The sequence below is a fragment of the Trachinotus anak genome, unplaced genomic scaffold (genome assembly GCF_046630095.1).
Source record: "Trachinotus anak isolate AG129_WGS33_773 ecotype Australia unplaced genomic scaffold, CSIRO_AGI_Tana_v1 ptg000016l, whole genome shotgun sequence".
NCBI classification, from domain to species: domain Eukaryota; kingdom Metazoa; phylum Chordata; class Actinopteri; order Carangiformes; family Carangidae; genus Trachinotus; species Trachinotus anak.
In genome coordinates this window covers 19,755,770-19,778,148 of record NW_027273867.1, presented here as the reverse complement: position 1 = coordinate 19,778,148, position 22,379 = coordinate 19,755,770, and the positions used below count along the sequence as shown (strand labels likewise).

The 22,379-nt window shown below is 41.7% G+C and overlaps 3 protein-coding genes across 4 annotated transcripts; 2 read left to right on the top strand and 1 right to left on the bottom strand.

Moving 5' to 3' along the window:
* The first annotated feature begins 1,037 nt into the window (after positions 1–1,037).
* On the top strand, positions 1,038–3,374 carry cldn35 (claudin 35). Its single transcript, XM_071500322.1, has one exon. It carries the CDS (start codon positions 2,231–2,233, stop codon positions 2,918–2,920), a length of 690 nt encoding a protein of 229 aa, XP_071356423.1. The 5' UTR covers positions 1,038–2,230; the 3' UTR covers positions 2,921–3,374.
* On the bottom strand, positions 3,276–5,839 carry airim (AFG2 interacting ribosome maturation factor). The gene is made up of 4 exons (XM_071500323.1): positions 5,369–5,839; positions 4,535–4,714; positions 4,333–4,451; positions 3,276–3,791 (listed from the first exon to the last, which is right to left on the bottom strand). Exons 1-4 carry the CDS (start codon positions 5,635–5,637, stop codon positions 3,751–3,753), a joined length of 609 nt encoding a protein of 202 aa, XP_071356424.1. The 5' UTR covers positions 5,638–5,839; the 3' UTR covers positions 3,276–3,750.
* A 121-nt stretch (positions 5,840–5,960) lies between these two features.
* On the top strand, positions 5,961–10,616 carry cdca8 (cell division cycle associated 8). Of its 2 annotated transcripts, none has more exons than XM_071500320.1 (11): positions 5,961–6,023; positions 6,338–6,430; positions 6,926–7,054; positions 7,850–7,890; positions 8,040–8,115; positions 8,208–8,278; positions 8,438–8,520; positions 8,610–8,708; positions 9,043–9,172; positions 9,645–9,731; positions 9,846–10,616. In XM_071500320.1, the coding sequence occupies exons 2-11, from the start codon at positions 6,340–6,342 to the stop codon at positions 9,879–9,881; spliced, it is 843 nt and encodes a 280-aa protein (XP_071356421.1). In that variant the 5' UTR covers positions 5,961–6,023; positions 6,338–6,339; the 3' UTR covers positions 9,882–10,616. The 2 variants fall into 2 exon arrangements, with proteins under 2 accessions (XP_071356421.1, XP_071356422.1); XM_071500321.1 differs by having other exon boundaries at positions 5,963–6,023; positions 8,211–8,278; positions 9,846–9,999.
* Positions 10,617–22,379: the final 11,763 nt, after the last annotated feature.

Genomic DNA, 22,379 nt, shown 5'->3' with positions numbered 1-22,379 from the left:
TGTTTTGTGATGTATAAATATAAATTTCTCTTTATTAAAATGAATAAAAGCTGCATGATATTAACATTAACTGTGGTGTTATTTCACTACAGGCCGGTTTTGAACTTGTGTTCCTACAGACACACACACACATCAGTCTGTCTATCTATTCACACAGGATAGCCATCATTGGTATGTGTCACCTTCCTCTGCCTCCCTTTGTGTATCATCTCCTCTCCCGTTTCCTGTGTCCCGGCTGGTTGTCATGACCACCGTTACCAAGGAGAGCGGAGGCTACAGAAGAAAGGGAAACCTGAACCACAGATCTTGATGCCATGATATTTAATTCATCGGCACAATGGAACACCAAGGTTCAGTGTGATGCAGATTGAGTGAGAGCGGTCTTGGGTAGAAGGGAGATTTCTGAATATGGAGACAAAGAGCTGCTGTCACATCCTTCTGTTACACAACATCTATTTCTCTCCTCTCGCTGTTTACTTCACAACATGTTGACAATAAGTAGAACAAATGACCCGATATATTTCAGCCTGCTTATGTTCAGCCGCGATTTTATGACATTTAGTTTTAATGAAATAATTGAGATTAAACACAAAAAGCAATGTTGGGCGAAGTGTTAGGATTCTGGTGTGTTATGCCCATGTGTCGTGATACAGAGGCGAGAGACTTTACCTATAACCTGTGTGTTTCTCTTGTGGCTTTTCAGCATTTCAACCTCATTGTTAAAGGAACTATGAGCCCACTTTGTGAAGCTGTTTCTCCCTCTCAATGCCGTGTCAGACAAAAAGGCCGAATGAAAGCTCATTTTTGTGAAAGCTCCTTTAAAATGCACGAGTTTGTGCGGTATGGAACAACACAAATGTGTGTAATCCCCATTGTAGAGGCTCCCCCATGTTGTCTTTGTGTTAAATGATCCACCTACAGACACCGCTCCATCCATCCCTCCCTCCTTTTGTTGTCTCACCCTCTTTTGCCCTCTCTCCCTCCCTCCCTCCTGCATCACTGGGTGTTCTTTTTTTTTCCCGGGGTTCAGTGTTGCTTTCGTGGGTTTGACTGTCAACAGCAGCTCTGAGGATGGGAGGGAGTTGAACTGATGCTCTATTTACCCAGAAGTCTCACTCTGCGGCCCTGATTTGTTATTTAAGCTCTTGTTGGAACCGGATAGACCCATTTGGGCTGCGTAAATACCAAAGGAAGCGGGTGGGGGGAGGGTGAAGCCGAGCAGCAGCTGAAGTCTGAAGTGGCCTTGTCAAGGCTTGGACCCCAGCGTGTCTATTGTCAAATAGGAGACACTTCAGCTGGCAACAGCAGCAGTGTCTGATGAGTTCTGCTGGCTGTTTTCCTCTGGAAATTTTCTTTTTTTAGATTACATCACAGATAAAAAAAAAAGCTGCTGGATAAGTAACGGGAATAACCTCTCCTGATTGACTCTTTTCCAGCTGATTGCTCATCTCCAGCGGATATTTGTTTCATTCATCCTGTGAGGACAAAACGGTGGATTTCTGTCGACTAAGAGGTAAAAAGCTACGGCGATTTTAATTCTGTGTGATCAAGCATCGCTATTTTCAACCTTGCTGTGACAGGATACACTCATAGCAGCATCAGTGGCCTTGAATCCGAGTATCAGGTTATATCAGCCCGATCCATCTCGGTAAGGCTACACCAAACCAGCAGAGTGACACTGAAATACACTGCAGCTCAACAATCGGCCTCCTGGGTTTGAAGGCAAAGAACCACAACCACACACGACAAAACCAGCCTGGCTGAGATCCATTTCATCCACACGGCCTGGACCGTGAGGCCTGATTGATCCTGCCACAGGTGGCTGCACAGCTATTGGCTACTCAATAATGCATTGACTCCGACTCAGGAGTGAAAAGGAAGGGGAAAGTGTGCGATCCTCCGGTGCTCTGAATAGGCGGATGACTGTCAAGAGAAAGCAGCCAATTACATCTGGATAATCCAGTGAACTGAGGACACGTGGAAGTGAAAACAGTGAACAGATGTTGAAGAGAAAAAGAAAAAGAGAAGAAAATGGCTGCTGACAAAGTGACACTGGGGCGAGGACCATAAGAAGCTTGGTTGGGTCAGACGACAGAAAGACTAGTAAAGCAAAGACCAAAAGAAGGATAAGAACAAAAATAGGATCTCGCCAAAGAGGCAACTGTAGTAGTTCAAGAAATCAAAAGGGATCACTCAGTAGAAGCAGTAACTCTAAAGAAGTGCTGTCATCATGGTGAACACTGGCATGCAGCTGATCAGCTTCACCTGTGCGGTGACCGGCTGGATCATGGCGATCGCCGTCACGGCCCTGCCTCAGTGGAAGGTCTCGGCCTTCATTGGCAGCAACATCCTGACCTCAGAGATCAAGTGGGAAGGCATCTGGATGAACTGCATCTACCAGACCACCGGTCACATGCAGTGTAAGACCTATGACTCCATGCTGGCCTTGCCTCCGGATATCCAGGCGGCCCGCGCCCTCATGTGTTTGGCCATCTTCATGGGCTGGCTCTCCTGCACCGTGTCCTGCTGCGGCATGAAGTGCACCACCTGCGCCGGGGACGACCGCCGGGCCAAGGCCGGCATCGCGCTCTCAGGCGGGGTGCTCTTCATTCTCACTGGCCTGTGTGTTTTGATTCCTGTTTCCTGGACTGCTAACACTGTTGTCCAGGATTTCTACAACCCCAACGTGCCCCTGATGCACAAACGAGAGCTGGGTCAGGCGATTTATCTGGGCTGGGCAGCTGCGGTTATTCTTATGATCAGTGGAGCTGTGCTGAGCAGCACCTGCCCCCTCATGGAGAGGAGTGGCAGATACCGCCGGGGCTACATAGGCCGGAGCTTTGCTAATTCACCCGCTTCAGCACCAGATCCCCCAAAACCCATCACAACCAACAATCTACCACTGAAGGAGTACGTATAGCAGGAGGAAGAGGGAATACCAGCAGGCGGAAAGAGCAGGAAACCGATGCTGTTAAAAACTGTTTAACTCTGGCTCTTCTGATCAATCTTAAGCTACAAATTCAGACCTATATATTTATTATATTTATATTCAACCTATATTTTGCTTTGTTTGTACATCTCTTTGTAACGTGAAACTTGTCTTCAGTACTTAAAAACATTCACGTTCGTTTGAAATTTGACTCTTACTGCACTGTGATTTATAGTAGTGCCTGAAGAAAGCCCATCGCCTTTACTCTCAAATCAACAGCATTCACGAAACAGTATGAATGTTCACACGGCTTTTATGATGGCTTGTGTTGTGAGGATTGCAGTGATGTTCTTTGACAATGTCATTTCCTCTTTATTTCACACATTAAGTTTGCCTACATCAAAATTGTGAAATAAAATAAGTTTGATAAAGTGTGCTTAACTAACTACTTCATGTTGGACCTGTCTTTCTCTTGTGTGTTCTGGATTTTCCTGAGGGGAAAAAAAAAAAAAAAAAAAAGGGCCATTTTTGCCATCACAGACGACAGAATGGTGCAGTGATGTTTCCTAAATTAACACTTAAGTATGAAATGATGCCACAATGTCCATTTGTGGATGGAGGCATCTTTTGATATGTGGTAATCCTCCTCTTTATCTCACCCTAGCATCCGAGCATCCATAAAATGTACAAACATATGTTCAGTCAGTTTCGTTTTAGTGATGCTAGTTTAGTTTTTCTCATCTGGTTCTTCTCATCCAGCCTCTTCATAGAAATGCTGCCACATCCACAAGCTGCTCTGAGTCCCACTGATACAACTCTCTTCACTGGGACTCCATGAAGAAGGACACTTTGCAAAGTGTATCTAAAAGAAGACAGAGAAGTAGTTTATGCATCTACAAATCTTCAGCTACATTGATTTTAACATACACCCACACTACTAACACTGACAGCTAATGAAAATGAATTGTAGATTTGGCCAAGCATTGGTTTCTGGCCTGCTTGAACTAGGACATAAAGTGACATTAGATCAATATTAAAAGGTCAGGTGAAAAGTTTTGCTGTGTTTTTTTATTTCGTGCATGTATCTCTCTAGCAGTCATTATAAATAATGTAAAGAGGATGACTGGAAAGACAATGAACTATGAATGGAGAAGTCTTCCTGGAAGTCAATATTTCTGACATTTTCACTTTTATTCTAGACTTTCAAAAAAGAGTCTCCATGTCAAATCTCCATGTAACTGCACAAATGGTAGCTTTACATGACTTCAGAAAATTTGACCCACGATCTAAGCAAATAAAAGGACTAGCTACCAAAACCAGAACAGGTTCATTTTAAGAGAGAATGTGAGATCATTAATTCGACATTACAATGACATAATCAACATTATACAGGGATATTTTACCTGTGATGCAGTCTTCTGCACTAGGAGACTCCAGGGATTTCCATCTCTTAGGAGCAGATTCTAAAAGTGAGAGATTGTCTGCTCTCAGCATCTGAAGCAGAGTTTTCCTCCTCAGAAATCTGAACACATAAGTTGAGGAGGAAAAAAAGACTCAGAACATTTCACAAACCCAATCCAACGCAAACGCTAACATGAAGGATACTGTTGCCGATAGTGACGCTCTGCATCCTGCAGCCACTCCAGCATGTCAGCGATAGATGGGGTGGTGGCTGAGCGCTCAGTCACAGTGAGTATATCCAGGCTGTCTGTGCTCTGCTCGTACAACTGGAGGACCGCGGACACCTGGTTACTGATGGCGTCTCGGGCGGACTGGAGAGAAGACCTGAGGGAAAGGGGGAGAAATGAGGGATGCATGGACAGATAGATGTATAGTATATGTGCCCTGTGCCCCAAAATATGATTCTAACTCTTTATTGTTGAGCTGATATGGTGCAGCTCATGTGTAACATATTCACATATAGCAGTGGTGTGACACTCTTGTCTTATTGTCACATGCCAGTGGAACAGCAGTGACATACTGTTAACATGTGCCATGTGCCAGGAGAACAGTAACCAGTAGATACTAGTCAAAATCACACTCCACTAAGAATCAATCACTAAAGCGAGAGTGGTAGCCCACTGATACACAATATGACAATGAAAAGTGGCATATGTCAGTGAAAGCGGGGTGACACAAAGTTTACAAGCTGCGAATAACAGCAGCATTTCATAATCAGCGGTGGCCTGTAACAGCAGAAATTAGTGTATGACAGTAGGATGACTAACATACGGTTTTCTGTGTCATAAGCAAGTAAAATGGCAACAGCATAGCAGTAATCAACTGTGACATATCACTCAGTATCACCAGTAAAAGAGAAAAGTTTCACTCTGAGGGTCACTGGAATTAGGGTCAATATAGGCCCATAGCCCATGTTCGCACAAAGCTCCTGCAGCAGACTGAGCACACCTTGCATGACTAATTGACCCTGTTACTTACATCTTCTCGTTGAGTTTGCCCAGTACAGTATCTGTGGCAAGTAAGAGTTTGAAACGCAGTCGATCCTCCAGGTCAGGGAAGTCTCTGAGCGGTGTGTTGGAGATTTGGACGTTGGACAGCGCTCTGAACTGCTCTGCCAAATTCCCAAGAGAGTCCATTAGAGGGCCGCACTCCGCCAATGCGCCCCTCCATACTTTCTGACTGTTTTCCAAACTCTTGAAGCCCTTCCTCAGCGCTTGATGAAGTGGTGCTAATGTGGGTTTGGACATTTCAGGTGCCGATTACACACATTAGTTGACCCAAAAAGACAACTGCATGTTTACAAGAAAGTAATCCTTGTATTACGATTTGTTTCCTACAGCTTGAGAGCAAAGAGCTTCGTTAATACGATTTCTTTAAGCCTTTACAGTATAAGAATGTCGCTACTAATGTCATCACATTTCCACCATGTTGCTTGAACACCACTTCCGCCCCTGATGTAAACACTGACGTTTATTGCTATGATTGGTCGAGAACTATTTTACCGTGACGCAGAGAGAACGCGCGTCCCAATTGGCTGATTTGGGGTGTTAGCCCCTCCCCCCGCGTAGATTTGAAAACGACTTTGTGAAGAAGGGAGAGTCGTGTGTCCGGGGAGGAAAAAATACATTATCAGGTAATTAATTTTTTGTCATATATATGTCGCCATGGGAAGTAAAATACATAGTTAAAGTGTTTTATAAAATGTCTTTGCGTGTAAATGAAACAGTACAATAACTCAAGTCAGCCAAATTGCGTGCCAAGCTCAGCTCGTTGCTAACTAACTAGCATCAACGGTTAGCTCGCTAACGTTAAGTTAGCTTCCTTACCTGCCAGCACCATGTTGGCACTTTCTTTTAAAAAAATATAATAATGTAACCTGACGATATTACCGGTTCGTGTTGTCAAGTGTGAGTGGATTGACTTATTTTCCGCTGCCTATCCATGCAGACATGGCTCCCAGGAAAAGGACCACCAAACAACGGAAAAACAACCCCAAGTCGGCCAAGCTAGAAGCTTTCCTGGAGGATTTCGACAGCGAGGGTGAATATATTTTTATTCTTGGCCGAAACACTGAAAAACACTGCAGTTCCCAGGGAGTTAGGGTTAAGATAAACGTAAATGACACTTGCTGTTGTTAAAGGGTGTTAGACATCCTAGTTAAAGCCTTTTAGTTGATTAAAATCCACTTAAAGATTTGTGAAAGAAGTACCACAAATTTGTACTAAAGTACAGTGTGTGAGTAAATGTATTTTTGTTATGTAAATTTTTTTATGTAAGGCTTGTGATCAAGATTTGTGCTGAGTCTGACGTTACAGTCAAAAAAAAAACTAGGCACAGTGTTCTCCTGCAACAGACTGTAATGATGATAGTGTTTCTCTGATGTATCTTCTATCATTTTGTACTGCAGTTCCTTGTAACTTATTGATCAGTGCATAAGGTTGTAGTTTTCAAAGTGGAGGTCAATTCAGCTACTTTATAAACTGCTGGTTAGTGATCTGTAACACTGCGTTATCATCAACAACACTTGCTTTTCAGTGAAAACCAGAGTTGGACAACTGAAAGAGAAGATCAACCAGCTGCTGAAAGATGTTGACAACAGCTACAACATGGCACTCATTAAGCTCCCTAAGGCTGTCAGGCTGATGCCCTGGTTGGAGCATTGCAGTAAGTGGACACAAACCCTCTCAAACCCGAACTACCCTGATTCTGTGAACATCGATGTAGGACTTCTGGCAATTATGCCACAGAGGCTTCTATTGCATTTTGAGTGAGTTTTGTGACTCCTATGAGGTTAAATCCTATCGGGGTATCGGCAGGTCTCCAAAAGGTATTTAACAGTGTTACATTTCTCTTACAAGGGTCTTAAATATCTTTTCTAATCAGCTGTTGGCAGTAACAGTATGACATATTTTTGTATGTGATTTTAACAAAAAAACGGTACTTTGTTCCAGACCTCTGACCTGCGTCATGTAATTCAAATGTGGACCTGAAATTAATTACTTACTTTATTATTATTGTTTGATTTATTATTGTTTTCATTTATATCTTTGACACTTGGCACATATTACAGTGAAATGGGTATTTAATGGCATTCAACATGGTATTAAAAATGTCTTTAAAGTCTTAAATTGAACTTGGTGAATGCTGCAAAAACCCTGGCAATGTTCACTATATTGTATAAGTTGCTTTTATTTGGCTAATGGTCAGATGCTTTTATTTACAGTACTATCTTACACCTGCTTTATTTTTATTAATCAGTAGGGAAATGTTTCTAAAAAAAATGTACACAATACATATATCTGTAGTTGCAAAATTTAGCCACAGTTGCATGAAACTGAACCTCTTGTCAAGCCACAATCATCACCACTCACTCCTGGCAAGAAACCATGTCCAACAGCAAAGAAAACATACAAATAGAGCCTTTAATCATAATTAAAAGCGTTGACCTTTTCTTTGTAGAGCCTGAGAAACCAAAGTCACCAGAAGTGGATGATGCAAAGGTGAGTCAGTGATCTTTGTATGTATCTCATATCATTTCTCGTCATTCACAGTGTGACACAAGTTTCAGATTCTCTTTGACGTGTGCAGGCTCACCCTCTTCTGTGTTAAACACTTGATCAGTTTTAAATTAATGTCTGTCTTTCAACAGAGAGAAAAGGAAGCCGCTATTGTTGAGAGTGTTGTGGCTGAGGACCACGCAGTCCTTCTGAAATCAGTGAAGAAAAGTATGTGAAAACTAGGATCTGTGTTCTGTTTTCTTCCTCAAGAATTTAAGGTCTGGAAAATAACCTATATCCATTCATCTGTTTCAAACCAGCAGTGTCAAAGAAAAAAGGTGGAGCCAGATCCACTTCAGATGATGAAAACACCCCAAGCACAACAAGAAAGGTAGTGGCTCATTTTCATTCAGTCTCATGAGAGAGAAACAAAGCACAGCTGAGTGTTAGGGAGCCTCATTGAATGTAAATGTATGCACTATCATTTGCGTGCAGCCTCTTTGTGTTTTTTTTCTTTTTTTAATGCTTGTTCTTCTTCTTGTTAATTTAGGGGAAAACTACCAGAAAGCCCCCAACTACATCAAAAAGAGCAAAGGCACTGGCTGTCAGCAAGCAGAGCACCTCCATCAGAAGGTGAGACATCTTTCTTTTCTTTCTTTAACCCCCATCTGAAGTGTAGTTGTCCAGTAATGTGATACTAACATGTCTCTGTCTGGATTCAGATCATCCAGGAAGCCTTTGGTTACACCTGCCAGGAGTATGCTGGATTCTTCTTTGATGATGGGACCCACTCCCCTCATTACGCCACGCTTTGACCCCAGGTAAGCATCATTATTTAAATACTAATAACAGCATTAAACACTGAGGAAATTTCACCATCAGATATTCCTCTACAGTTATTGCTTTTTATAGAACATAATAGGAAAAGAAATACTATTGCATTAAGTCTCAGGTTGAGCTTCAAAGCACTAGTTCCTTTTATAGATCTAGCATTTTTATGAGTTTTATATATTAAATGGGCACTGGAGACTTGTGCTCATAACCAGCTTGTTAATTGAAATACCACTGCTCTCTTGAATCTTGTATCTTTCTTTTCAAAATGGAAAACATCACACACAGGACTCATGTTACTCACCATGACCCTCTTTTCTGCAGGCTTCCTAAGACCCCTGCTGTGAGAGTTCCCCGCCACAAAGAGAGGGTCTATAGCATTTCAGTCAACGGCTCTCCCATTGCAGCAGGAAACGAGGACATAGTCATCAACGTCCCCATCGGCAACGGAGAGGTGGGTGCTCAGTTGTCTGGGTTCAGAGTTGTGGATCCTACAGGCCAATATTTTATATAAGTAATACGTTTTGTTAACCAGAAGTGCCTGCAAAAGACGGAAATTAAGACCATTTTATAATCAGACGTTTACAGTTAGAATACAAGTTACTTTTAGTGTAATTCTGAATAGTGGTTACAAAATCTGTCTTTGAAAAGATGAAATTATGATACCAGCTGCTAATCGTATAAGGGGATCAGTCAGGTTTTACAATACAATAGTGCAGGAATTCAGCCTGGAAATGAAGATTGATGCAACATTAGTATTACTCTTTTTTTTCTGTGGTCTGTTTGTTGGGACTGTTTTTATGTTGAGATTCCAGAGACTGGACTCTGGGTTTTATTAATTGATTATGATGGACGAGACTTTTGGATTAGGCCGATGGAGGCCAAGCTAATTTACTAACACTTTGTCTTAATATGTGTTGATCCAGAGCATTCAGCTGCTGGCCAGTCAGATGGACTCAGTGGACCTGTCACTACTAGATGAAACTGCCCTGAAGAGCATTCAGCTGCTGCAGGTACTATTGATCTGTAGGACAGCATTTCTGTCATGTCACTGTGGAGTAGGAGCAGTTTATTTGTATTTGTCTTTTGCCCTCATCATACCCTTTTTTTTCTTTTTTTACTTGCAGAATCGCCTCACAACACTGTGTGGAAAATCAGAATGACCTAACCATCTACTGCTCTGAAAAGAAAGGGCACTGTGTCGGCCCAAGTAGAAGACAAATGATTTTTTTCTGGAAATTAGTTTTGTAAAAGTGGTGGGTGGGGGGGGGTCATCACATACTCTTTTTTTAAATGAGAGAGTAAGTGTAACTACTGTCTTTTACAGTGTCACAGAATGGGTTGTTTGTAGCCTTAATGTTGCTTTTTTTCTGTTTTTATAGTCTGTCTTTAAAGTTGATCAGTGTTTTGTTTGCCCAGTTTAACCTGCGGAAGTTTCTGAAGTCTGGGGGTAATTACTTGTGTTTTTCTGCCACAGCCCCCCACTCCACTCCCACACTGAGTGGAGTGGGGGGGCTGAATCCTTGGGGAATTCTGCCTGTGTCTCATTTTAGTACTGTTCAAGCCTTTTGTCCCTATTGGTCAATCAGACTTGTAACGTCAAGATTTTAGTTGTTCTACCTTTGCAAGCCTGATGGGCCTTGTAAGGTTATTTCAAACTGAAACATTTCTTCTTCTCCCCTGCAAATACGATTTACTGTTCATTCTTTAATTCTTTTGTAAATACACTTTAATCTTACATTTTTCATGTGTCATTTTGTTACTGTTGAACTCAATGATCCTCCATGTTTCATCTTTCATCATCTTATGTTTGCATTATTAGTGCAAACATATACTTCATGTACATACTTTTATCTTTATATCTGCAAAACTGATAAAGGATTTTGACTACACCTCTATATTTGTGTGATTGTGGTTTATTTGGGATTAAAAGTTTTTGGTTCAGTAAGAGTGTGGATGATTGGTTGAACACAAAAAATAACATTGTGTAGTCTTTAGTAGAATTCACAGGATTAGTTTTTGTGTGGACCACTTAAACTTCACTCTGCTGTACTTCTGCGTGGTCACCACTAGGTGGCAGCATTTCACTATAGGAAATTTCTGTTAACTGGAATATTCACGGCATCTTAGGCAGATTGTCATAGTTTCTACCCAGTATTTGCACTTGTAATATTCTGTCCAAAATCAAAGATAAACAGTGTGATTTAATTTCATATTTATTCCACTGCAGAGAGAAAAATGACTGGAGAACTACTGATTTGCTGTAATAACATTTAACACTTGTATTCTCACAGCAGAATTTAATTTAAATGTACTGCATGTGCTTGAGTCTCATTGCATAATATGGAAAGTTACAGGAGACAGTGAAAATCACTGTTCTCTTCTTCTTCTTTTCTCCTCTTTATTTGTGACGGTGGTGACAGACGAGTTAATACATTTGTCCTAAGGTAACCTACAAATACCCCAACTGTTCCCAGAGCTGCCCACTTTTCTCTTGTGTGTAATTCCCCTCTATAGGTTAGCAAACTCCTGCTTTTGCTTATGTAACAACTTCCTCTTGTCCTTTCACGACTTTGTTTACACAGAGGGACACGAGTGAGCCACGTGGCATGCTGCTTGGCAGGAAGTGGCAGCCTTTTCTCCGCTCCTGGCTCAGGAACCTGCTCTCTGACCTTCGGGGACATCATAACGCTGCCAATTAGAAGCTTGTTAGGCTTCGTTAGGCCTGATGAGCTCGTTAAGGTTTCCACCTGGGATGGTGAACTGGGTCAGACCGGGCCTCACCTTGGGTCCAGACAGACAAGCACAACTCTTTGCTATTCCCGCCGGATTCTCATGCATCATATGCTACCAAGCCACAGCATGGGAACTCTGTGCCCCCAGCTGAAACTGGGCCTAGTACCTTCCATCTGTATCCATCTTAAGTGCTTTATCATCTGCTGTCTCTTGCTGTGCAAACTGTGTTGCAGAGGTAAAAAAAAAAAACTCTGCATCCCTACAAACGACAGATGTTGTGGTCAGTGGTGCGTGCGGTTCAGCTCCCTCGTTAGCGGAGCACCGAGCCCTCGCGCACCTGCTCTACATATCATAGAATTTTCCCAGTTTTGCCTCTGAATGGATTGGATCCTCTTTTTTTTTTTTTTATTCTCTAGGTGGGTGGAAAATTGCCATTTTGCACGGATGGCTTGGTTTTCAGTAAGCACGCAGGCAGTGGCGCAGTGACAGGTGCGGTATGGATGGGGCGGATTTTGAGGTCACAGAGCAACACTGCTACATAAATCATCCGCTGAGATGTTCAGGATGAGGGACTGGAACCTGAGATAGTGGGAGGGAGGGACACAGTACAGAGATGCTTTGTCACTCACCAACCAACTCTATATGAACGTCATTCTGTGCAGTTTTATATTCTTACTTTGCAGTATCTTTGAGCTTTTTTTCTTGTTTGTTTTTTCAGCTCATAATTTCACAGTTTTGGTTCACTCATTAAACCAGGAAGGAAGCTCTATCTAACAAAAAAGCTCTGATGGACCAACTATGCTACATGATCACCGCCAAATGGCAGACAAAGTCAGCAACTAGCTGGTGAACATATAGTAGCATCTCATTTTGCAGTTAAAGAGACAGATTTTTTTCCTAGAAGTTGGCGGAGACCAAAACCTCACACCTCAAAGCAGATCTAATATTGTGCTCACATTTGTTGAACGACCAGAAACATGACTCCAAATGACAGCAAACATTGTCTCAGTGTTTACTGGACATGAAATTAGACAATTGTTGGTTAACATAGTTACTTCAAACGGCAATAATATTTCAGCGTGCCAAACAAATCAATTAATACTGTTTTAAGCTGCCTTAGGGTTCCATGAATGTTTCCTTTATCTGTCCTTTGTTCCACAGCCAGCACCATTCCCATCGCTCAGCTCCTAACCTCACCCTCCTCCACATTCTCTCTCATTTTGTATTCCCAAAATTTGTTATCATTAACACATGTGTCTGACACACGAATGTGGAGTATTCCTCAACAAAGCCAGTCCCTCCCCAAACTGCTGGAGCCGTTGGTTAATTGAGCCCCCAGACTTGGGGAAACTGCCAAATTTCCTGCCAAGACGAATGAACCTGGCAGAGGCATGTTCTCCTAGCGAAATTAATTCTCTGGTGCGTCGAGGCCTCCTAAAAATCTCATCCGTCAAGTGCTCCGCTAATCGATTTATTCATGGGCCCACACCTCCGTGTGCCACTGTCTCTCACTCAATTCATACTGAGTCAGCCAGGGGTCAAGACTCATCTTTTGCTAAGTTGGTTTGTCAGCACAAACCTAAAAAAGTGCCACTAAATGCTTTGTTCTGTCTGCTTTGGTGATGGAGAGTTACGAGGACACAACCTGACGGTAAAGCGAAGTAGCAGAGGGGAAGAAGAGGTAAATGGGACTGAACTGCCCCCACATGATGCATTCTGGGCATGTGCTCATCTGGTGGCCAGCAGGGTCCTGATGGCGTTTTGATGGGCAGCCCCTCTGTCGTTCAGACACCCCTGACGATGGGTGGGGTGGAGAGGAACATCTGCTGCCAACAAAAAAAAAAAAAAAAATCCTGTGGAAATTAGGCCCTGAAAATAACGGGCTGCTCTGAGGAGAGGCAGGAGGTTAATGCCATTTGCTGATTGCACAGAGACAAACTTTTGCTTGAGAAGCCCCTTGGTGAGTGTGAAATTGTGAGAGACATGACAACATTTGTTTGCACTGGGTACCAAAAGAAATTACTGCCATTAAACCTATTGTGTGACTCAAGAAAGTACTTACATAGGTAAATGAAATGAATTCAACTGCGTAATTGTCAGGTTTGTGATGACAATGCAGATGAAGATGGGAGCCTCCTCACAGGAAAAAAACCGACACGACCAAAAAGAAAAAGCTAAATTTTCTCGGCTAAAGCAGATGAAATCAGTTGATGTGTAATTAATTTAAACACTTGAACATTTTGCTGAAGATCTGTAGTTGAGTTGTATTTAACCTGTTGGCTGAAGAGGAGAACGGCAGCTGAAATGTTGGTCGATGCCCAAGTCTGAAAGCAAATGAAATGTCTGAAGTGATGTCTAAGCACTCCAAGCAGTTAGGAAGCTGTCAGACTGAATGAAACTGCTGAAAGTAGTTGAAGTCAAAGATGAAAGCAGCTGAACCGTCAGCTGAAGTCAAAGAGATAAAAGCAGTTGAAAAGTCTTGGCCATGAAAAAGATGGAAGCAGTTGAGTTGTCATTAGATTTCAACTGCGATGCAGTGAGTGCTGGAAGAAGTTGAGGCGTGAAGTGTCTGCCAGTATAGTGTATGTAAGAGGTGACAGCAGTTGAAATTTCAGTTGAAGAGTAGGAGATGAAAGTAGTTTAGTTTCAGTAAACACTTTTCTTTGTCTGTTGCTGCTGCACTGGGCTTTGAGAAGCTGAAGGATTCAGAGAACTGACCTGCCTGCTGTTGACTTGTACAATATTCTTCATTTCAAAGCTTTATGTCCTCTTCTGAGCTGTGAATGGATGAATATATTTTCAATATCCGTGTTACTGGTTGGTTCAAGAAATGCTGTGGTTGAATGAAAGATTAAGGTCCCTCTGTGGAAGGATATAAAGCTGTTTGAAGGGCTGACAGTGCTTGATTCCTGACCCTTTTGCTTTTACTTAATATCACTTTCCTCATGTATTTCCCTGGCCTTTAGTTAGGAGTTTAACAGCACATCCTTGTTTTCTAAAGTTAATTTGACATCGAGGCTGGATCTCTGAAAGTCTGGCCCTGCATGTATTTGTACCAACAATAAATGAATACAACTTTATTTGTCAGCCATTCTCTTGCTATGAACAGTTTCAGACTCAAGGGCAACAGCTCGTACTTTCCTAACAGGAGAAACCACACTGTGCATACCCAGGGTTTTAATGTGGAAAGCATTAATAGTGGAGGCACTAACCTGAGCTTTGTGCCTTTATTCATTCCTATGCTGGGTCTGGCCTGGGCAGGTTGAAAACAAGCTCTTCTTATTTGGTTAGACAAATATGAGATACAAAAACCAGTAAGGGCGACAGAGCAGGGATAAAGTAAAGTGAATTCTCACCCCATTCATTACCTCCATCAAAGAAAGAAAAGGAAAGTGACCATAAAATGAGCGCTGGAGTAATGGCCGGGATTGCCTTTGAGAAATAATTAAAGCCTCTTTGCAATGCTCCCCAGCCTCCGGGAAAAATCCCTATCTTCTGTATGGTCTACAATTGATGTTTGGTTTACCAGCCCCTCTGTATAAAGCAGACCTTCAATAAACTATATCACCCTATTTGTGAGAGTAATACAGCCCACTGCGGTCCTCAATTAGGTATAAATGACACAGCAAATTGGAAAATTAGGAGGAGAGGGAGGGATAATTTGCTCCAAAACAGACTAAAACCAATTCATTAGGAGACTGGGAAGGAGACAAAGGGTCCATTTTCGTCCTCCAACACTAAATCCCACTTTAAGTTCAGATGCTTCACTGTTCACCTTGTCATAGGCTGTGTTTGGAGGCTGAGCTTATCACATACCATGACTCATATGTTATAAATAGTATGTGGAATTACAGGTTGCACTAATGGCTGATGAGGAGAAAAGAGAGTGGCATGTCCCCCGTTAACGCCATATATTTTCAAATTAGACAAACTGTTAATCATTTACTAAAAGAAGAGGATAATATCTGCCAGTTGAATTTGAGCAGCTCACACTGTCTGTAGCATTTGAGGTAATTTGTGATTTTGTAAAAGACAAATCAGTGTTATCACAGGACAGTGATGACATGCAATCTGCTGCTCAGTGAACTACTATAATGCTGGTGACAGCTGAGACAGTGTGGGTGGTTTGGTGGGTGAAAGTCCTTCAACTGGATGACCTGGGTTAAGTTCACCATACGAGGGAGTTTCAGCAGTGCTGAACTCTCCTATTATTCTCTTGCTGAGAGGACAACTCTCATCCACTCTTTGAAGGCTCCGGAAATAATAAACATTAGTACATTAAACTATTTTGAAGAAACTAAAAAGTTGGGAGTTAAGTCATATGAGTGGGACATAAAGTACATTTTCTTTGAATTATTCTCTCTCCAAATTAATAAAGTCATTGTTAAAGGTCCATATTTGTGCTGCTTCATGGAAAATATTTAAAAGAAGAAAACTAAAGTAAACTAAACACTGGTTTTTGATTTCGCTGCCTGTGCATGTGTGCATGTGCATGGCTGTTTGGATGGTAATATCAGTCAGTCAGTCCACAACGTTGTGTCCAGACTGACATGTCTTAACATCTGCTGGACCGTTTTGAGATTTTACAGATATTCATGGTTCCCAAAGGATTCATTCTAATGCAAATACCGTGACAGTTCCTCTTGTGCTACCATGTAGTTGACATTTGTGGTTCAGAGTGACATATTTGATTGGATGGATTATCATAACATTTGCTGCAGATATTCAAGGTCCCTAGAGGATAAGTTCTAATGACTGAACTGGTGCTCCACTGACTTTTTCTCTTGTGCCACCAGCAGGTCAAAGTATTCACTTATTGAGTAAAATATCTCAACATCCACTTCATAGATTGGCTTCAAATTTGGTTCTTTGTTGAAAATCTTGGTTCAGTGTGAAAAGTCTGGACAATCACAGGATGGATTGCGCAGACATTCATGATAAAAGACCTATAATAACTTTGATTCATTTCATTTGGCACCACAAATTTTCTGTTTGGCCTAATACCTGCAAAACTAACAACATTCAATGCTAATGATCCAAAAAAGAGTGTGCACATGGTGAATATTATACCTGCCGAACATCAGCATTGTGAGCATGTTAGCGTGCAGATGTTACTCTTTAGCTCAAAGCACCACTCTGCCTCATGGGTATGAGCTTTGATGAACAGATTGAAAGGGTATGGACGCCTGCATGGGTATGAGCTTTCTAGTCTTGTTTTCTTTTAGGCACATGTGAAAGCAGTCCTGTATCTTCAAGGAGGATGCAGGAATAAGTTCACCGATTTAATTTCTGTTATTATTTCAGGTCATATCTGAAAGTTGACATTTTCTCGAAGTGTGGCTGCCTCCCAGACCTTGATATTGCTGTTCAGTTATGGCTTTTGCTCTGTGCTATTACTTCAACTGGTCCCTTATGTGTGATTTTACGGGATGTGCTTACAACCCATATGCCTCACCTATATAACCCATATGTTATAATATACAATGCTCTCCAAAGACACCTGCTTTTGAAACTACCCACTGCCAAGATGGTCAGTGTCAAAAAAAGAACATCCCACCCCCCAAAACACTGCGTTTGCTCACTGCATCCAGACACGGTGTGGTGGCATCTACTGTCCAGGTGTGTAGTTGTGATTCTGGACACAAAACAATGCAGTTAGTGATGATTATATTGGTGCTGAGAGACAGTGATTACACAAACACACACACACACACACACACACACACACTGTGGCTCTTGGATCATTTGAGAAACACCTGTCTCTCTTGGATTTGTAGCAGCAGACCTACATGATAAAATAAAATAAGTTGGGGGATCAATTTGTCTTCATTTCCAGCCTCCCTTTTTATTAGATGCAGTGGCGAGTGATATGATTAGGGGGACTTTGCATCAGGAGCTGCGGCACAGTGGGCCCTCCTCTTCCCCGCTTCACATAACACTCACACATAACACATTTCTAGCTCAGGAATCAATAGTGTGTCTCCACAGAAGGGAGGACGATATATTTGTTAATATTCCTTTCTATCATTTAAATGTGCAGTGAATTGTTTGTAATCATTTTTTGCTTTTGAATGGTCGCTCTTGTTTTCATCACCAATTCGATGTATGGAACGATATAATTTAAAGCGAGACTTGAAAGCCTAAACCTCTACATTTAGCAGGACCCCCCCCCGAAAGTAAAAACTATCCAAGTCTCTTCCCAGAAAGTGGAAGCTTGTGAGATTAATTGCCAACATTATTCATTATTATTAATGATTCCGGTTGTTCCCATCACCTGCTGAGTCACTGGCAGCTCCTGCACAGTCGTTGTGAGTCTAGTTACCGTTAGCTGCCTCTCTTTCACGGTTGCACACTGTTACAGCTCACAGCAGCAGGTAGTCCTGCTATCACAACAATCATGACATGAAGTAGCTCATGTAGCCACGGCTAATGTTAGCCCTGTAGCTAGTTCACTGCCTGTGTGGCTGTTGGAATTTGGAGTGATATTCAAGCTATTTTTAGCCCAACCATATAGATAATATACCAATAAAAATTCATGCCACCTAATTTCAGAGTTATCATTATTACTATTATCCCACTTGTAAATTATGTTCATATCAATCTCTAAGTCGTTTTTACTACCGGAAAACTTTTTTTTGAAAGCTGCAATATATTGATTGCTTCACAATACAGATGTGCCTGAAAACAAAACAAATATGGATGCCCTGCATCAGCCGAAGACCATTGATCAGTGTAATTAAAATCACATCTGATAGATATGGTGTAATATTGTCAGTGTGCAGTATTTTGACTCTCATATCACCTTGATCACCTTTCAATCACACAACAACCCTGAGTTGTAAGACAGCGTGAACGCTTGACAGTTGTTAACATGAGAATCTTTCCCACCTCTACCAACCATATGACATGAGTGGGGATTAGTTTTTGGTTTCTTTTTAAGATGAGCTACATATATTGCATTATTATACAGGAAGGAGGGAGAGGGTGCAAAATTAGCAGTGAGAGATAATGAAGCGCCACATAAGCCAGCATCTAATTCCACGTAGGTGAGAGCACATGGTGTTTGTTGCACTAGACTGAGTCAGCAGGGGACATCAGAGCCTTTCTATAAAAACGGCCACACTGCAGAGGAAATAAAGCAAGAGATGAGGTTCTGCTGCTGAAGGACTGGATCGGGCAACTTTGAAAACTTCTTTAACTGTTCTTCAAAAGTAGTTTTATGGTACAAGTCATCTGTCAATAAATCTCTCCCCATGAAGGAAGGAGATGTTTGACTTTTTAACTTTGGGAGTTTTCAGCTCAACATAGTGCACTTATTGATTCAGTATCTCCTGCTGTAACAGTTGCCTTTTTACTGAGAGAGAGAGAGAGAGAGAGAGAGAGGGTGCCAGAAAAAAATAAAAATAAACAACACATCTTTGCTCCGTTTAACAGACTGGTTTGCGTTGCAAAAAGATATATCTTCTGACTTATCTATTTTGATATCCAGCCATACAGATTGTTAAGTTTTTGTGAGATGAGATGTTTTCTGTCTCCTCTCCAATACACTGGAGGTCTCTGTCTTTTTTTTTTTTAAACATTTTTTAAGCTGCTGACACCAGTTTTATTCACCTCCATTGTATTGGGATAGAGTCAGACATCTCAAAACCTTGCCAAATGAAATCAGAATTATCCACCTCGATGTAAAAGAGAATAGGACCTTTTTAACCTGCAGCAGTTGATTGTTTTTTTTTGTTTGTTTCACCACCAGAAAGAGCAGAAAATGTAAGGTATTTTATGCCTTCCCCAGAGAGTGGACAGTAGAGAAATAACAGCAGTGGAGGGAAGAGAGGAAGATTTAAATGACATACAGAGGTCCCCAGTCAGATTCAAATCAGAGATATTGCAATTCATAGTCACTACTTTAAACCCTTAGGCCACCAGGATGTCCAAAGGTGAAAAATGTTGCTTGTGAATCATGTTTTTATCCACCTGATTAATATGAAGTCCAGTATTCACTCTGTTTGAGCTCTAAATTTGCTTGGCAGTCAGTCAGTCCACCAGGGCAACCCAGTTTGTAAACAGCTGGTTGCCATGGCTGGAAAGATGCTAAAATGCTTCATGGGGGAAACAGCAGAACTGTGCGATAATTCTCTGTGGGTTTGTCACTTCTAGCGACCCCTAACCCTTTCACGTCACACTGAGATGTCTGACATTTTTTAATATAAAAGTATTAATTAGTGGAGCTTTAACACAGTTGCCTCAATACACTTGGTGTCCACAAGCTGCCATGCACAAATGTACAACAATATACATGCACTTGTAGTATAAAGAACAAGTTCATTGCCAGACCAATGTGTTTTCAACTTGTGGCTTCAATCAGGGTCATCCTGAAATACGTTACATTCAAATAAAATAGGTATGACCAGAAAATATACATAAAAATTATATGAATAAGCCAAATCATAGACATACTTCACACATCGATCAGCTATCAGATGGGTTGGATATATGGTTATCTGGCTTCATGAATGCTCCTTGTAATGTGTGTAATGTTTTATTATGACCAGGATGAAGGGTCATCATAAAACACACTGGTCCGGCACCTACGTTGTTCTTTATACTACAAGTGTTGCTGGAGTTTTTACCTCTTCACACTTTTTCACTTCTCTGTGCTCCACGGGAGTAGGTGATGTTGCACCAGATTTCCCTGCTCTGCTTCTACACCGCACCTGCAAATACACAACCATATGGACACACAGCCAGAGTCACAGCACGCACATACATGCAGTAAGTGAGTGAAGACAGGCCGCTGGCCCATCAGTCTGCTCATGTGTCTCTGTGGTCCTGAATCAAAAATCCAGAGCAGAGTGTGCACGGAGCCAAGTGAGTAAAATGCTGACCTCGCTGTAAGCAACGCCGGTGTGTTGTTAGCAGAAAACCCTGGTTCCACTGCCATGCATCACGGAGCTGTCGACCTCCAGACCCCCACTTTTGTCTGGTCAGCCGCAAAAAACTCCCCAGCAGGTGCTCACCTCCTCGTCAGTTTTCTTGGAAACAACATGTAACATTAAAGACCCTAGAAAGCACATCATGACTGTTAAGTTGCTGAGTTGCTGATTTCTTCCTCTCCTGCATAATCACTGTAAATTGCATTAGCAGTGGTGGGCTGGGTGCATTAATTTGAGTATTTTGTTCTATGCGGCCTCCAAGAAGGACAGCCACTGCTGATGGAGCACATTATGGGAATTTCACTTGAATAACAAAGGAGTTTCAGGCCTGCTTCAAGCCAGTATTTTAGCATTTACATGACATTTGTAGTCATGCTTATAGCTCTTGTTTGTGTTTTAAAAAAGGATTATTCCCTCTCCCACATGAGCTCAATACTCCTTAGAAACAATGTAGATCCCAGAGTTGTAAAAACATGTCTCCTATTTGCATCATAATCAGTTCTCTTTTTGACATTACAGCAGAATCAGCGTTTGCTTGGCACATCTGAGTACAAGTCGTGCTAATCTAAAGTTTCATGGTGATCACAGCAACTCAGAGCTTATTCAAACTGACTAAGCGGGCTACGCCGTGGCTGCACCTGCCAAGAGCTCCAGTAATTCAGCAGCTCAGCAGGTTTAACACAGATTATTGCTGGTATCCTGCTGAAAGCACCCCTTCTCTCTTCTCCCTGCTCTCTTTTTTACCAGAAGCGACAGTTGACATGGTCTGCTACATGTACAACAAGTTCGATACCCACGCAGCAGAACCCAAAAGAATCAAAACATCGTGGAAAAAGTTAGGGCAATCTTTCTTTTTCATTTCAATTTAGCTTTGGGGAAAGACGGGTTCTGTATAACACTGATGTGATTTAAATTGACTGAGGTTAGTGCGGAGTCTCAGGTGTCTCCTGCTCTGAGACTGTTCATCTTTCTGCCTCAGCACCACAAATTAATACCACAACAAAATCCATTCTGAAGCATATTGCGTATCTTTGCCTATTTTGATGGTAACATGCTCTCAAATCTTATAAAATTATTGTGCCCGACACTGTGACAAATGACTGATAATGCATGCATTTTGGTCAGAACATTGGGAATAAAATATCCTCACAGTTTCTTGTTACTTCGTCTATTAACACAAGAAGAGCGATGCAGCCATATGCAGCATCACACGGGCATCTGCAAATATATTATCCAGTAAATAAGTCTCAGTGCAACATAGCGTCTCTCTGTGTGTCCTTCCCTGAGACATGCTGTTTTTTGTTTTATTGGGCAGCTGCTTTGCAATCATTAAAGCTACAACTTATTGGCTCAACTGTTAGTCCTGCTTGCTTTTTCGCTCAAGTGGGCAAAGTTCAAGATTGCAGATTAGAGGGTGGAAAGGTTTTATTTGTCGCATCCTCGTGCAACATGTGCAGTAAAATCCAAGCTAACATGCTCTTGAGGCTGCACTTAGAGGGCAAGTGTGCAATAATGGATAATATTCAGCATAAGAGTAAGAATAAAAATTTGAAATAAATGCAATGGATGAAAATTTCAGGATGATAAATCAATATAAATATGTTATATTGGTAGTTTTAAAAATTCGAAGTGTGTAAGAGAGTGAGGGAATTTTCCCTTTATTTTTGAAGAGAATATAATATTGAATAAATGGAATATATCAAGCTCCAACAGTTTGACATGGTATCTTGCCTGAGGCCTGAACTTGTTTGTCGTTCCAACTGGTCTCACAGCCACACAAATCCACACAAATGGTTGAGACACACACACACACACACACACACACACACACACACACACACACACACACACACACACACACACACATATGTATCTAATGTAAAAGGAGCTAAATCTTTAAAATGAAACTATTTTTATTGGAGCCATCCCTGTGGGGCATCCAGGATCACCTGTAATGCTCACATCACCTGGTCATATGGTTGAGGTCCTACCAGA